The sequence below is a fragment of the Abrus precatorius genome, unplaced genomic scaffold, assembly GCF_003935025.1.
Source record: "Abrus precatorius isolate BTA unplaced genomic scaffold, Abrus_2018 Scaffold7, whole genome shotgun sequence".
Lineage (NCBI taxonomy): Eukaryota > Viridiplantae > Streptophyta > Magnoliopsida > Fabales > Fabaceae > Abrus > Abrus precatorius.
Window position 1 is genome coordinate 3453079 of NW_020874417.1, and position 16768 is coordinate 3469846.

A 16768-nucleotide genomic window follows, 5' to 3' on the forward strand; every position below is an offset into this window, starting at 1 on the left:
ATCGTGAGAGGGTGAAGAGCGTATGTACGTGAAATTGTGAATGGACCAATCTCAACACTGCCACCTGTCGCAGTTAGTACCATTACGTGTTGAATTGAAAATTCAAATGTACCATACCAAGCTTGCTTTTTCAAATTTCATTTGGCTTGGGCTTTTCGACTTGGCTTTCAGTCGGCTTGGGGCTTTTTGCGCGTTAGACGACGTCGCTTCTTTCAAGTGTTACAATATTAGAAAGCATCATATTATATGATTTTTTTTTAAATAAAAATAAATTATTTTGAAACTTTCTTTTGTTTAACGGAGGGGGCTAATATATTCTAAACGTAAAACATATATGTTCCATCTTGAGATATAAATTGTTAGAACTAGTTTGTTAACAATAGATATAAATTGAAAAATTATATATTATACTTTTAACTGATAAGTTTATAATTTTATAGGTAACTGATTAAACTATAATTATTTAATAAAATTAATTGAAATCTATTAAATAAATAACTAACAAGAATGTATAATATTATATTAATAAAAATGCAAGCAGTGTCCGTAGATCACCGATTAAGGAATAACAAAAATATTTTGCTAAAAAACATAAAAATGCACTCACTATTATATTTTAATTCATTTTAACATTATTTTTAATAGAAAAAATTATTAGTTATTGATAATTTAACCAGTGTGAGAAGGTCCTAATTTGCAATACTCTTAATATAATATTTAAACTAAATGAAAAAAGAGATATTTAGATATTATACCCATTAACCCATGTATAATTTATTTAAAATAATAAAAATAAAACCGGGATAAAATAATTAATAGTTATAAATTAAATATTACTTCAACATATTTTTTAAAAGTTAATTTTAAAAAGAATGTTTTTTCTTATTTACGGTTATTTATTAATTATTTTTTAAAAAATAAACTACAACTGCTTACATAAATTACAAGCTCTTGTTATGAAAGGAGTTATTAGAATACTGTTAATTTTTATTAGAGGAAAAATAAACTAAAACGTTAGTGGCGTGCAGGCGAACCACGGCTCCAGCATGGATGCGATAGATGGCTCACAAGTGGGGTGGCGTAAAGGGTTAAACGGATAGGATAGGAAGAGTGGATATTTGTTGGTGGTTGACAATTCGCAATTGACATTTATGCGTGGAAAAAGCATAAATGAGGAAAGTTGGATTAACAGGGATGCTAATGCCACTTACGTGGATTTGGGTCCCTTCAGATTCTTTGCCTGCGTCAATCCAACGCGACCCTTATTTATATTCCTTCAATCACAACGCTGCCCATGCATTCATCTCTTCACTCACTGCTCACCACCACACCTAAAAGTGTTGGAGCATATATCCCTTTCCATTTTCATTCATAACTAAGGATGTTTTCCGTATTATATTATATTTATTTTCAAGACATTTATCGCTCAGTTTGATTATATTTTTCAATTTTGTACTTAATATTTTAAAAATTAATTAATTTAATAACTATATTTGAATTACTATTCGATAATTATCATCAATCTAGTTTCTACGGCTAAAAATTAAATTGATTAATACATAATAAAATCATAAATTAAATTAATTAATATACACGACATTCGGGAAAGAAAGATTAGTACTTGTCAAAGTCAGAAATCAAAGTAATGATTCCTGTTGCATTTACTAATTTTAAAAAGTAGGATTTATTCATGTTTTCAAATATTAAATTAATTAAAAAAATAAAATAATTAATCAAGAGACACGGGATCGAATCAAAATTAATTCAAAGCAAACCAATTAATAAATAATACGATATATTTTTAAAAATACGATCATATATGTCTCATAAAAATGTGTTTATATATATATAAAAGAAGAATCTTTTTATATAAGTATAAGTCTAAAAATTTTTATATTTAATTTAAATTTTTTATTTAACTTAAATTTAGTGACTAATAAAGTAATAAATTATAACCTATTATATTTAATTTAAATGAAAGTCTCAAATTAAGTGTAAAAGTTTTTAAACTTACACCAGTATAAAAAGATAATATCTCATATATATATATATGTATATTTTATTTTTTTTAAATAGCTATGTGAATTTTTAAACATTTTAATTATTATTATTTATGTATTATTCTACAGTTCAAGTTTACGTCTTTTATGCTTGCATAAAAATTATCCTTTCACTGGAAACATATAATACACACGTAATCTTGTTCATTATTGCTGATTTGTATTTTCACTGTCAACTGTTGATAATCTTTTGTAATATCTTTACACTTTTTTTTATTATCAGCAAGAAATGATCACACAATAACTTTGGGATGTCATAGGAATAGCAATGGGTAAGGTACTACAGTACCCATCTCTATACCCGCGTTTTAAAAAAAATATCCGTACCTGGCTTTATACTCGCGTGGGTATGAACATTAATCCATGTACCCGTACCCTTTGGGTACCTGCATACCCGTCTTGTACCTATTACCCGTGCTTGTTTGAGAAAAAAATATTTATAAAGAAAAATATATTTATATAACTTTACATAAGTAGCATAATAATACAAAAATTCAATATGTAGTTGCCAAATAAGGTACAAACATAGATAAAAAAACAAATATTCAAAGATCATAAACGTTAAATGTATCTTAATATAATAATTTTTTAAACTAAAATTCTTAGAAACAGTAAGCAAAACTAAACACACAAGTTATTTGTCAGTGATAATCCTATCTTGTGTGATATTTGATTGATTGGTAATGTCAGAGCGACAACGAAATAGATTTGTACAATACAATGGTTGTCCCTTCGTGTGGGATCACTTAGTAATTTCTTGTGACGGCATTGACAACTAACTCTAATGAATAAAATTTTATAGTTGTTAAGTTTTAGTGAGACAGACATTGAGAATGAGAATAGAGTTAGAGTAGAAAAGTTCAATACTAACAACAGAAAGTTGATACATAAAATATTTTTTTTAACTTTTAAATTTGAAATTGTAAGAAAAATAATAGATTTAATTAAAATAATATAATATAATTAATATATATATATATATATATATATATATATATTAATACTAGTATTTTTTAACTCATACTATACGAAAGTATTTTATCAAAAATATAAATTTTTAAAAAATTATTTTAGTGAATTAAATATTTATAATGTATATAAATTAAAAAAAATTGAATAAAAGATAAATAGTTACAATAAAATTTTATAATAAAAAAATATACGTGTATATTAAAAAAATTATACTTTTTTTATCTTAAAAAAATTAACAAATAAAAATTAACAATAATTTTTTATATTTATATCTTTTTAAAAACTTATTTGAATGTGAATAAATAGTAAGAATAATATTATTTAGATTCAATAGATTATAATTGTGCTTGTAATACATATGTTGCATAGAAAAATATTATTTTAAATTAAAATATAAAAATAAAATTTAAATATTATTAATAAATAATAAGTTTACGGTAATAGTAGGTGATTGTAAAATTTATAAAATATTTATTATTTATCATTCACTTTATGATTTAAACATCAATATGATTTTATTAACAAAAATATTTGTGTAAAAAATATTTTATGTGTGTCATATATAAATAATATTTTAAAAAAAATCAATCTCATATTAACTAGGTAATAATTAAATTGTGTTAGCCTAATTAAATGATATAAAATAGTAAATAAAATTTTCTATTAAAAATATAAACCAAAATTAATTTTTTGGTTTACTTTATTATTAAATATATTTTTATCCTAATTAAATGATATAAAATAGTAAATAATTTTTTCTATTAAAAATATAAATCAAAATAAATTTTTTGGTTTACTTTATTATTAAATATATTTTTATATTAATCTTATATAACTTCACATAAGTAATATAATAATACAAAAATTCAATGCATAATTATAGAATAAAGTTCAAGCATATGTATATATATATGCGGGTATGAGGTGAGGTGGGTACTTAGATACCCATACCCACACCCATCTCCATTAAAATTTATGAGTTTTTACCCACACTTATACTCGTACCTGTATAACGGGTAAATACCCCACCTATTGTAAGTAAATTTTGCGAGTGCCCATTAGGTACTTTATCTATTGTCATCCTTAGAACCTCACATACCCATCACATTTACTAAAAGAAGACATAATGTGTAGACTTTCATATTTTACATTAATATCAATGGTCACGAGTCAATCAAATCAACAACAAATTTTAATAGGTCAGCTTTCCCATAAACATTTGCAAAATAATTCTTACTAACACTTTTTTTATCTTTTTAATAATAGAAATAGAGGTAAACAAAACACGTTTATAGTTAAATACTAAATTAAGTCTTAAAAATTAAATTTAAACAAATCTTTTTTTTTTACAAATAAATAAGTAAATCGAGAAGATTAAATCTAGACAATCAAGTGATGACAGTAGACTGTAAATTACTTTTATGATAAATTATTACGTTAACAAGTAAAATAAAACATATAAAAACAACTATCAACATCAATGATGTCATTTTTTTTTCTTTTATAATTTAAAAAATTTGTCAAGTAATAAAGTATAACCAATAAATATATATATATATATATATATATATATATATATATATATATATATTGTAGCAATTTAACCACAAGAGTGTGAAATTATAACATACACAAAATTTGTAACACTTTATTGCTTACATATGTAATAACCTTTAGTCTATTACCACTGATAAATTCCACTTTAATTAAATTTTATCTCGACAAATTCACGTGTTAATGTGAGGAATGCATCATACAACTACCTATAAACTTGTTATGCAAAGATGTACCATCATTGTGTTTATTAGAATTGTCAGTCAAGCTTCCACCAACAGGTGATTTTTATGTGATTGCTTGGAAGCCTTAACAAATGACACAAAATCTTCCATCTCAAAACGTCAGAAATTGGAATACAAAGAATGGAAACTTCATTATATTTATTTTCATATTATTGATTTAAGAGTTTCTAAGGAACATAAAAATCATTCTGAAAAGAAAATATACGAGTAATTTTAAATTTTATAGTTTAAAAAATGCATTTCTTCAAATTTTTTTATATAATATAATATATATTTTTTACTTTCTTAAGTTTTAATTGATTTCTCAATACTCATGCAATACTAATTATTATAATGTTATCTTACTTTATTTTATCATACAAAGATGAACTAAATCAATATAATTTAAAGCATTTTTTTTTTTAAATCACTCTCTCTATACATCTTCTTACTAACCTTTAACTTTGTTAAAAATTTTATTCGTTGAAAATCCTAAATTTATTAATCAAGAAATAAATAAAAAACATGAAATCTCTATCACCATTTATAACTAAAATAATTTTAAGAGATTAATCGAATGAAATAAGATATAACATTTTGTCTAATATATCACAAATTTAATTCTCTATTCATTCAAACGAGATAAAAATAGGTTTTTTATAAGTATTATTTGAATATGATAAATTTTTTATCTTAAAATGTGATATCATTTATACTCATAAAATTAAAATACAATATTAAGAGTATGATTGTTTACATTTTTAAAAAGATTTTTTAAAATACAAACAACCATACTCTAAATATTTTTAATAATTCTGAAACTAACAAAATGCTATTTGGTGTAATTGTTTAACGAATTGAAAAATCATTCGTAAATTGAAACGCATTTTTAGAAGACCCACTCACTTCATTAAATTGGGCTCAGTTCAACATCTACTCAGCCCGATAACGGAGATTTACAGGATCCACAGTGGACTACCCGATTCAGAATAACCAAACAGAGTTTTTTCTTAGCTTGTAAGTTCATGACCCGATACACGTGTTAACTTGCACGACACTTCATGAAAAAACGGCTGAGGAGGGCTGCCGTTAGATCCCAGCAATGCCACGTCGCGAACCATAAGAGGCCCAATTCCCATGGGTCCCATCACGTTTATCCATTTGTCTTCTCGTCCCTTCCGAAGGATCGTGACGACAATTTTTATTTTCATTTCTGTTTTATTATTTTTAATTTTTTTTGAGACAGTTTCTTTTTACGAAACTCATCGCTCTCTCTCTGCTTTCCATAAAGTTAATCTCAACCGCGAACCAAGCGTTTCGCTTCAGTTCGTTGACGCCCTTTCAACTTTCGCTAATTCGCTCTCTATCCTTCGTTAGAACCAAACCCTAACACTCGCGAATCCCACTTCCCTGTCACGAATCTCGTCGAGTGCAAAGCTCAGTGCTCTTCACCAATCTCAGATCTGTTACTTGAAAACTCGATTTAAAGCGGGTGGAGCTCGTGTTTCAAATTTCTTATATTTTTAGGAATTGAAGGTTCATTGGATTTGAGTTTTTATTCGATTTTTTGTTCGTGTGTGGTTTGAGGTAGGTTTATCAGTGTTTGTTATTGTCGTTCTTCTTTTTGTGCATGCAATTTGAATGAATTAAACGGTTACGCGGTTATTGTTGATTCAAACGTCCGTCTTAGAAGTTTTTTTCTGGACGTGTAGATTGGAAATGGATAATTGACTGTCGTTGTTGATTTAATTTTATTTTTTTTTCATATTGAAGCATTTTTCCTATGTGCATAGATGCGAATTGATCCAAAACTGTGTTTCTGAATTTGGATTTTGTGTTCAGTCGTTGATTTGATTCAAATCTCGAGTGGAAATTCAAGTACGGTCTCACTTTCTTCGTGAATGCTGTGCGGTGGTCTTGCTTTTCTGGTAGTTACAGCGTTTGGATTCCCAGGGTCTCTGTTCTTTGATTTTGATGGGAGAAGAAGCGGGTTGTGTGCAAGCATTGGAAGAAGGAAGGAAGGAAAACAATGAGGAAGCAAGGACTGAGCTGAAGCGTGACTATCACCAATGCGTTGCTGATAGTGAACCTCACCTGTCTCCGAATAAGAAACAAGCAAAAGAAGTTTCGAATGATGAAGTGCGCTCTGAGGTTTCCAATCCCAATGTTTCTGCCACAGAGCAAGCACTAACTTTTCAAGATATTAGTAGCCAACCAACTGAATCTGCGAATGTTAACCATGCAGAGTGTGGGGAACTAACGTCTACTTGTTTGGAGAATTCAAGTTCTGATGAAACTTTGAGCGATGAAACTGGTAACCAGGATAACAATAATACTTCTCAGAATGATAAGGACACGAGTAGCGCTGCGATGACGTCCTGTGTAGTGCTGGAAATCCCCAAACATGCTAGTTCATCTGGGATCAGGAAGATTACTTTTAAGTTCAGTAAAAAGAAGGAGGACTATGATTACCAATCACATACTCCTTTGTTTCGTCCTGCTTTCTTTACTGAAGGAAACCGCTTTGGGTTTCATGGGGACGATGAAGAGTATTTGGCAAAGGATTATTGCAATAGTGGATTGTTAGAAAGCTCGTGTGGAATGGGACAAGTTCGTGATGGAGATTTGGACTTGTACGCTCGCAATATGGAATTGAAAATGTCGAAGAAAGTAGTCCCCAACTGCTACCCTACGAATGTCAAAAAGCTGTTATCAACTGGCATCCTGGACGGAGCTATAGTGAAGTACATTTACAACCCCAGCAAGGTAAAGCACACATTCATAATATTTTTTAATATACTTATGCTTGGTTTCTTCTTATGTTTTGAGGTTGTTGTCAGGTTGAGCTACCGGGGATTATTGATGGCGGCGGATATTTGTGTGGCTGTTCAGCGTGTAATTACTCTAGAGTATGATATGTGCTTTATTTCTCATAATGTTTGGAGATTTGCTTCTGTATTTACAGGATAGCTAATTTTATCATTTTCTCAGGTGCTTAGTGCCTATGAGTTTGAGCAACATGCTGGTGCCAAGACTAGACATCCTAATAATCATATATTCCTGGAAAATGGAAGACCAATATATAGTATTATACAGGAAATAAAAACTGCTCCACTCAGCATACTGGATGAGGTTATAAAGAATGTGGCTGGTGCATCTGTGAACGAGGAGTCCTTCCAGCTCTGGAAAGGTGATCTTTATTTCTTTCTCTGGTTTATAATGCATTGTGGAAGTCTAGTGGTTTTTGGTTCATGTTGATCAAACTTCCTGAAAAGGGGATGAGTCTTAGGCAAATGTTCTATTTTTTCTTTCTTTTGCTGCCATATCCTTTCCCACCTAAGTCATCTTTAGTCTTATGTTGTCCACTCATTTCATCTTCTGTGGAATTTATCCTTACCGTGGACTTACATAATGTTTGGTTGGAGAGAAATGGAATAGAGGGGAGGGGAAGAAATGGAGTAGAAGGGAGTGGAAGGGGCCAAAATCTTTCCCCTCAAATATTGGGACTTGGGAGGATTTGGAGGGGAGGAAAAATACTTAAAACTTTTAGGGAATGTTGAGTAACTTATCTTCAACTCAAATACTCAAATTAAATGACTTTATATGTCTAATATTAGGGTATAATAGTAAATTATTTTATTTTTCCTCCCTTTCCCCCTGTAAATTGAACCAAGTGTCTTTCTACTCCCCTATCTTCTATTAGAATCCCTTTCCAACCTTCCCCTCTATCAAAATCAGTCCTTTCCTTTCCTTTCCTTTCCTTTGAACCAAACACTTTGTTAACTTTCCAACACACTTCTATTTGAATATTAAGGAGTATCAGTTGGTCATCTGCTTCAATATTTCTTTTCTGCTACACTCTGGTCATCTATATTCTTAATAGCACACATTTTGAGATATTAAGTATAGTGGGATTTATCCAAGTATTATAAAACTTATCCTGGTCTTGGAGTTGATTTTTTGTTTTTACAATCATTTAAAGCATCTCTCTTTTATTCAGTTGGCTTTAATTTGTGTTGCAGAGAACATCCTTACCACCTGTGCCTGAATGATTCATCCTACACAGTAGATATTCCCTCCATTGTTTCAAATTATCTGTCACTTCAGAAAACTAAGAAACCATCAATTACTTTTATCCCACTATATCCTTGTCTTTTGGTATGAAAGGGTACATAGTCAAATGAACTTATATTTCCTTGAAAGTGAAAATATTTTGTAACTTTCTTAATCTTTGTTCAAAGCAAATCCTTAAATGAAATTTATTTTGAAACAGAGGGAGTACCAAAAAATGCAGATATAAAGAATTCTTTTCTGCCTCTATTTTGACAGAGTTAATTATGATGTAGTTAAAAATGTCTTGTCCTCTAGGAGAATATTATTAGCAATCACCAACTTTCCCAAAAGCTTAAGCTGTTAAGGGAAAGCTTATGAATGGTTTTCTATATAAAATCTATTATTACTAAGCATCCAGGAACTAGGAGGAGTAAAGATATAAAGTATAGAGTAACCTCTGCATGTAGCTTGCTGCAACTTGCATGGGAAGACACATTAAGCATATGGATGCAGATTTTTCATGGCAAATAGTAAGAGATGTTTATTTTGCTTTGCCTTAGGTATTCATTTTTCTAATACATATATTTTCTTTTCTCTGTGTTCTGCAGAAAGTCTTCTACAAAGCAATGGCAGGGTTCAGGCTTATAAAAATTATAGTACCAAGCTTGTTGGCTTGCCTCATACAAACATAAGGTAAAGCAGAAAGAAACCCTAAATAGAGAGAATAAAGCAGTTGTGCATTCTCTATCTCTTGCCTTTTCAGCTTGTTTAGTTCATTTGGATACTGGCAACCTTTTTAATTGAGTAATTCTATAGTGAACAGGACATTTTCTGATCCCCCTCCGCTGGCCCCACCAGAAGTAGTTCTTGCTGTCAATATGTTTTTTTCAATAGTTAAAGAAACTTGCTGTCAAATGTCAATGGTTAACCACAATAATTGGTCATTTTGTTAAATGGAACCTCTCAAGCAAAAATAACATCCCACGTTTTCTTTTCTACGATGTCTTTGTCTTACTGCACTTCACTAAAGCATCTGAATTAGTGCATTTGCTTGTACTTTGAATGAAAAGCCTTATTCATGTTGTCCTCAGGAATAAAACAATTTGTTTACTTAATTAGTCTTGTTGCTTTGTCAGCCAGTGCTTTTGCTTGTACTTAGGGAATCAGTGTTTGTTGAATTGAACTTGGTTGAATTACATAATTCCATGGGTTTTGTTAAAGTAAAACAATCACCAGGGTTTTTCTATGGTGTTATCCATGATTGCCAATAACAAGTCCATGATTGCCAATAACAATTTTGCAAATTTTTTATTTAGGAAATTTAGAAAACTCTAAATTCAATTTTACCATTAATATTTTCAAATTTGTTGTCATTATGTTGACAAAATTTGGCTGAATTTTGAAAGAAAAAAGGCTGACAAGACTTCTTATCTATTAAATTGTTGTTCCAGTCAATCTGTAGAAAGTACAAGTCACTTGTCATCTTTGCATACCCCAAGTCATTTTGAGCAGCAAATGTATGTGAACCAGATAACTGACGAATGGAGACGTGCGGTGAAGAAGTCTGTTCTCTTCCTTGGTTCAATTAGTAGTTCCTATACTTGATTGTTGAGAATGTGCTTGAGCAGTTTCCATCTTTATAAGGTTTTCTGGTCAGTTAAATTGTAGACCTTTTGTTGTATACTCATTATACTCCTTTTCTGCAGGTCATGCTCCTACGCTTCTAACTCAGGTGTGTTGCTGAAGAGAAGTGCTGATGGTTGCACTAAGAGAAGGTACTTGTTTGTTTAGTTTACGTAATTCGGGATGCCTGTTCTACATGTCTCTCTGTCCTCTCTAATTTCCCCATGTGAATTGCAATATCATAGCTGCTGTTTCAATTTGATATTTTGCTATTAGCAGGGACAACGATTTACACAGGTTACTTTTTATGCCAAATGGACTACCGGATGGTGCTGAGTTGGCTTACTATGTCAAAGGACAGGTGTCTCAATATTTTCTTTAGATATTTTGTCATTTTGTGTTTATTGGTTGATTTGCACTTGATTTTTATTTTTTTCAATATATGACCTGTCTGACGTGTGTTTCAGAAACTACTTGGAGGTTACAAACAGGGAAATGGTATAGTCTGTGGTTGTTGTGATATAGAGGTATGATCGTATAGCTATGAGCACAAATTTTTATTTTTATATCATAAATGCTAAGATAAACTTTTACTCTTTGCATTCATGTATAAACAGATAAGCCCTTCACAGTTTGAGGCTCATGCTGGAATGGCTGCTAGGCGTCAACCGTGAGTGCAACTCTTAAACAACTAAATGGTCTGATCTATTTTTCTTTGTCTTGAAATAAATTTTGTCCTTTTGCAGTTATCGACACATTTATACTTCCAATGGATTAACACTTCATGATATAGCTCTCTCTTTGGCCAATGGTCAAAACCTTACCACCGGAGACAGTGATGATATGTGTGCAGTATGCGGTGATGGAGGGGATTTGATTCTATGCAATGGATGCCCTAGGGCCTTTCATGCAGGTGGACAAATCATCTTCAACATTTTATTTGCAAATATTGTAATATTTTCATGTTTATTCCATTATATTAGTTTCTTAAGTTTTCTTTACATTACTTTTCAAAACATATATTCACCGTTACTAGGCATATTTTAGGCAAAGACTGATGTTGTCTACTGCCTACATGTTGTAATAAAGTGTTTTATTGTTTTCATTTGTTGAATACCTAATATAGCTTTCATAACATAATGGCTGTCTTGCTATCTCATTGTTTGTTACCATACCATGCCTACATTACTATAGAGGCAGCTACTGCAACTTTACAATAGGAAAATAAACTGATTATCACGGAAGGTGGCAAGATATATTAATATTATGGCATTTTCTGTTTCAATTGCAGCCTGCTTGGGTTCACAGTGTGTTCCAGATAGTAATTGGCAATGTCTAAATTGTAGAGATAATGCTGTTAATGGAAGAGAATCTTCTATTGTGAGGCCAATCATGATACGGTTGACACGGGTTGATAAAACTCCAGAGTTTGAAATGGGTGGATGTGTTGTTTGCAGGTGGGTTATATGTTGTTTATCTTAAAGCATTTATCAGAATGATCACTTTTTAACAACTTTATGAGGAAGAAGTTTCCTAAGGAAAGGAAGTGCAATTTTACTTATTTGAAGATTTTGGGTTTGTCCTTGTGGTATAAAGTGGTTCAGTAGCATACAGTGTTAGGAGGTCAAAGTGATGCATGTGTATGAAATGTAGTGTGGTAGTAGGATTAATGAAGACTAGTGGTAATAAGCCATTGAATTTGAAATTTGGTATTAATGTTTCTTTGTTTTTTATGATGATGTGCGCAGAATTGAAGGTTTTTTATTGGGTTTTTCTGCTAGAGAAAATTCATTTTGGTTTCTTATGTGACATTCTTATGCATACTTGTGTGTGTTAATTATTCTTTGTATTCTTCTATCCATTGGTTGGAGGGGGAGTTGTAGTTTATGTGTGAGGGACTTCAATCTACTGCTACTGTGATTATTTTTTCAAAAGCAAAGTGTGTACAAATACACACATGCTTGCAAATACATTTTGAATCTGTGCCACCATTAAGCATTGTTTTAGTATTATACAAATGTATTAACTGTTTTGACGTCAACAGGGAACATGATTTCAGTGTTGCTAAATTTGATGAGCGAACAGTAATAATTTGTGACCAGGTATGATTTATACATGATGAAATTTGTATTGAAATATTTCTTTCTCCAAATTGTTTAGTATATTATTGGTTGTTATCCAGTGTGAGAAGGAGTACCACGTTGGATGCTTGCGTGACATTGGGTTATGTGAGTTGCAAGTAAGCACTGAGCCTTTGGCAATTTCTTTTATGATACCTGTATTTGTTTTTAATTTTTTTATCATCATATCTTGCCACAGGAGCTGCCAAAGGATAAGTGGTTTTGCTGTGATGACTGCAATCGAATATATGTGGCTCTACAGAATTCAGTTGCTGCTGGAGCAGACATTATACCAGCTTCCTTGTCAGAATCACTAGTCAGGAAGCATGAGGAGAAGGGATTATGTACCTATGGAGCTGTGAACGACATTCAGTGGAGAATTTTAAGTGGAAAAAGTCGTTATCCTGAGCATTTACCATTGCTTTCACGAGCTGCTGCTATTTTTCGAGTGAGTATTTATTCCAAGTATGTTAATTGTGATACTTGATTTTAGGTTGATGGAACAGTTCATATTTGTGAAAGTGACAAAGTAGATATGAAAAATAGTTCCATTATAAATGTTGAATATTAATGACAAGGGACAACTGTAATTTTGGCATTCTTGATGAGAAAATTTGCCTTGTCATGTAGGATGCTATTTACATTATGTTTTCATCATATGCATTTGTCTTAGGCCATTACAATAAAAGTAACCTCACCTCAAAATATGATTCTTGAGTTTTAGTTGCATCATAAGAAAGAGGTCATGGATTTTGTATGTTTCAAATCAAATATTTTAAGAATTGATTTGTTTTATAAATGAAACTCTTTGGTAAGTTGTATAATCAGAATTGTTTTGAGTCAAATAATTTTTTAGTTCTGTTCAAATAGCAATCCACTCAAATTTGGTTGGATTTGAGTGGTATCTGAATTTAATTTAGTTCTACTTATTGAAATTGAGTATTTTGTTCTGGTTAATTCGGTTATTTAACTATTTTTATTAATAATAATAATGTCATAAAGTAAATTATGAAGATGAAATCAATTCAGTTCATTTTTATTTTGTTCCAAAGATGGAAATAGATTTGTAATCAATTAAAATCCCGAAATTATAATAAGTTTCAAACATGGGAATTGGTTTGTAAATCAAGTCAAATCATTTTCAGTTTCAATTTTTAATCAGTTTGAACACATCCTGTTTTCAGTGGCATTGAATTTGTCTGTTATTATTAATATATTCTATGATTTGTTTGATCCACTTATCATGCTTCGTGGACATGTTTTGGCAGGAGTGTTTTGATCCCATTGTTGCAGTATCTGGTCGGGATTTGATTCCTGTTATGGTCTACGGGTATGCAACTATGATTTGTTTTACTGTAGGCCACTCTGGTTGATTCTTTACCATACAGTCTTCTATATTCTTGTGCTTCCTTCTAAGTGATGATTTATTGTACTGTGAATTTTTAGGTCTAAATTACTTAGTTATAGACTACCGCCATGATCATTGAATCTGACTGACAGAATGCATATTTCCCTCCCTCTATCAGTCTCTCCACCCCTCTCCCCCCTGCATAATCATTGGTGGATGGAAAAACTATTTTCTAGGCTCTCTGAGCTTTTATTTCATCAGAACTTAAAAAACATGTTTTAGGGTGTATTAAATCTTTACGTATTTATCTTTCACAGGAAGTATGTGTTTTGAAGTTCTTTTAACATTTGACTTCATATCTTGGAATTACGTTTTAGTAGACGTGAGTCACATTATGATACATTTGTTGATGAGAGGTTGTAATGATTGTTGATCGGTGCTTGGGTTGCATGCCCCGGATTCTGTTTTGTTTTCATGATCTTTTTGTTCATTGTTATTTCTAGTAATATATTGTGTTTGAATTTTATGCAGGAGAAATATTTCTGGCCAAGAATTTGGGGGGATGTATTGCATTGTTTTAATTTTGAAGTATGTGCCTTTCTCCGCATTCCTTATTTTCCTGTTATTACTTTTATTTGGTCACATTGACATTGACATTGTATGTATCATACTTGCACAGTTCTGTTGTAGTATCTGCTGGGCTTCTTAGGATTTTTGGCCGTAAAGTTGCTGAGCTTCCACTGGTTGCTACAAGCAGAGAACATCAAGGAAAAGTGAGCAACTTATTGTATAGAGAAAGTTGATTGATATATGCATTTCAACAACACTTCTTTTTTATATCTTTCAAAGATGATTTGTAATGAGAAGTTCCATTAACTTATGAATTTTTATTTAGGGTTATTTTCAAGTGTTATTCTCTTGCATAGAGAGGTTGCTGTCTTCTCTAAATGTAGAAAAGCTGGTGCTTCCTGCTGCCGGGGATGCTGAGTCAATTTGGACCAAGAAATTAGGCTTCCGAAAAATGAGTGAAGATCAAGTAAGTTCATCCTTCTTTACTGTTTAACTAGGGAAAGTAGATATCTAGAACCGATATGCCAAGAACCCATGAACTTTGAATCAATTGAATGGATTAAAATCACAAGGACGATTTATTGCATCTGTAATACATCCCGGGTGATAAATATGCTTCATGTTGAAAGACTGCAATGAGTTAGCTGTTAATTATGTGCAGTGGCACAAGTTCTGTGAAGGAAGACCTACTTAACTAAAGTATGACTTGTTTATTTATAAAGAACAGGTGTCCTTGAGGTACTAGTTAACAAATTCGAAGTGAGAAGTTTTTATGGAAAAAGTGTCACATTTAATTTACTGATATACTCCCACCTTCGTTTCAAATGATGTTATTTATTTACCAATTCGTTAATAGGATCCTTGCTTTATTTACTGACATAACAATAAGAGCATGATTATGGTCATGGTGACTTGAGTTCAGAATGTGAAGAAACTGTTGTGGCCATTAACAAGCATTTACAATGAAGCTTTTATTTTTTTGGTACAGTTATCCAAATATCTCAGAGAGGTGCAGCTAACCCTCTTCAATAAAACTTCAATGCTGGAGAAGACAGTGCAGCTGGCTATAGATTGAGATTTATCTGGTGTTGTAACTAATTTTTGGTTATTTATTCATTTTTAGCATTTGCTCACTGTAACATTGCTTCTATGATCTTGCTGTTAGCGTTATTGTTCTTCCTTTTTTTTTTCTCCCAGAGAGTACGGGTGGTTTGTGGCTGGGTCTTAGGGTGGCGGCCAGCCATGTCTCTTTCTTTTTTGTACAATGTAGGATAAAAGAGTACGCGGTTAAATTGGGGAACGTGACCTAAAAGGATAGAAGTAGAGGAGTTGAAAGAGCGGCATGCTGACCATTTTTTTTCTTTAGCATGCATGCCCGCTACAAGTCTTTGCTGTATTTGTTTTTTTGTTTTTTCGCTAAAAAAAAAGTCGTGTATCTTCTCGGTGAATGTAAGCCCCTGAATCTTGGCTCTTTTTGGAACTTACACAGCATGATGAATAATATGTACTCGGTAAACTAGGTTGATAAAGCAGCGCACACACTAAAGGGCGCTTTTGCTTGAAGATAGTGATAGTTGGTATACTGCCCCAAGCTCGTACATTTTGGTGTCACTACGGAATAATTTTTCAAGAGTCTTAAATAGTTTTTTAATTTATTCAAAGATATTAAATAATAATTAATATTGAAGATTATAGAATTTGATGTATTGAAGTTATAATTTTAATAAAAATGATTTATTAATTATATGTCTTTATATGTTAAAAAAATTAATAATTAAGTTATTAAAAATTATGTTTTAAGTGCAATATTGCAGTAGATATGTATAAATAATACTTTTTGATATGTTTTTTTTTGTTTATTTCGTAATCGGTATCTATTTGTCATTTTTTTTAATTCATCAATCTAATTAAGGTGTTAGATTTGACATTATAATGCATAAATCAGCTGGTAAAGGTTTGTTATGTCTTAATCAAAGTTTTGGTGTTTAAGTTCTTAAAAGTGTTTGTAATTCTTGGACAGAGGTTGAACCCAAAGGAGGGTCAATAGGTTAAGAGAAACATCACATTAGTAGATTTGACATTACAACTTAACTTTGAGGTAATGGGTGTTCGAGTCTTTTTACTTCTTATTGTTTTTCCGTAATCAATTACTCTAAATGTTATAAAACATTTATTCACATTTGCTTAAATAATTTAAAATCCTTAATAAAACTAGCATAGTTAAGCGGTTAAGACTTTTACAAC

The 16768-nt window shown here is 31.0% G+C and overlaps 1 protein-coding gene across 8 annotated transcripts; it reads left to right on the forward strand.

The window, feature by feature from the left end:
- Window positions 1–6006: 6006 nt before the first annotated feature.
- On the forward strand, window positions 6007–16120 carry LOC113873334. Of its 8 annotated transcripts, none has more exons than XM_027511411.1 (21): window positions 6007–6397; window positions 6653–7576; window positions 7651–7719; window positions 7802–8000; window positions 9472–9556; window positions 10315–10425; window positions 10570–10638; window positions 10766–10847; window positions 10954–11013; window positions 11104–11156; window positions 11233–11399; window positions 11778–11943; window positions 12531–12588; window positions 12669–12725; window positions 12806–13054; window positions 13875–13936; window positions 14486–14542; window positions 14634–14727; window positions 14850–14990; window positions 15513–15609; window positions 15722–16099. In XM_027511411.1, exons 2-20 carry the CDS (start codon window positions 6785–6787, stop codon window positions 15597–15599), a joined length of 2658 nt encoding a protein of 885 aa, XP_027367212.1. In that variant the 5' UTR covers window positions 6007–6397; window positions 6653–6784; the 3' UTR covers window positions 15600–15609; window positions 15722–16099. The 8 variants fall into 8 exon arrangements, 7 of the variants coding, with proteins under 7 accessions (XP_027367212.1, XP_027367210.1, XP_027367215.1 ...); XR_003505939.1 differs by having other exon boundaries at window positions 6052–6397; window positions 10763–10847; window positions 15513–15917; window positions 16014–16120; XM_027511408.1 differs by having other exon boundaries at window positions 6052–6397; window positions 10763–10847; window positions 15722–16100.
- The last annotated feature ends 648 nt before the right edge of the window (window positions 16121–16768 follow it).

What these genes read in the sequence shown, in the direction of transcription:
- LOC113873334 (XM_027511408.1), top strand. Translation starts at nt 6,785, where the DNA reads ATGGGAGAAGAAGCGGGTTGTGTGCAAGCATTGGAAGAAGGAAGGAAG. An exon ending in ACATTTACAACCCCAGCAAG is followed by an intron (nt 7,577 to 7,650) that starts GTAAAGCACACA and finishes GGTTGTTGTCAG; the next exon opens with GTTGAGCTACCGGGGATTAT. An exon ending in TTGCCTCATACAAACATAAG is followed by an intron (nt 9,557 to 10,314) that starts GTAAAGCAGAAA and finishes TTGTTGTTCCAG; the next exon opens with TCAATCTGTAGAAAGTACAA.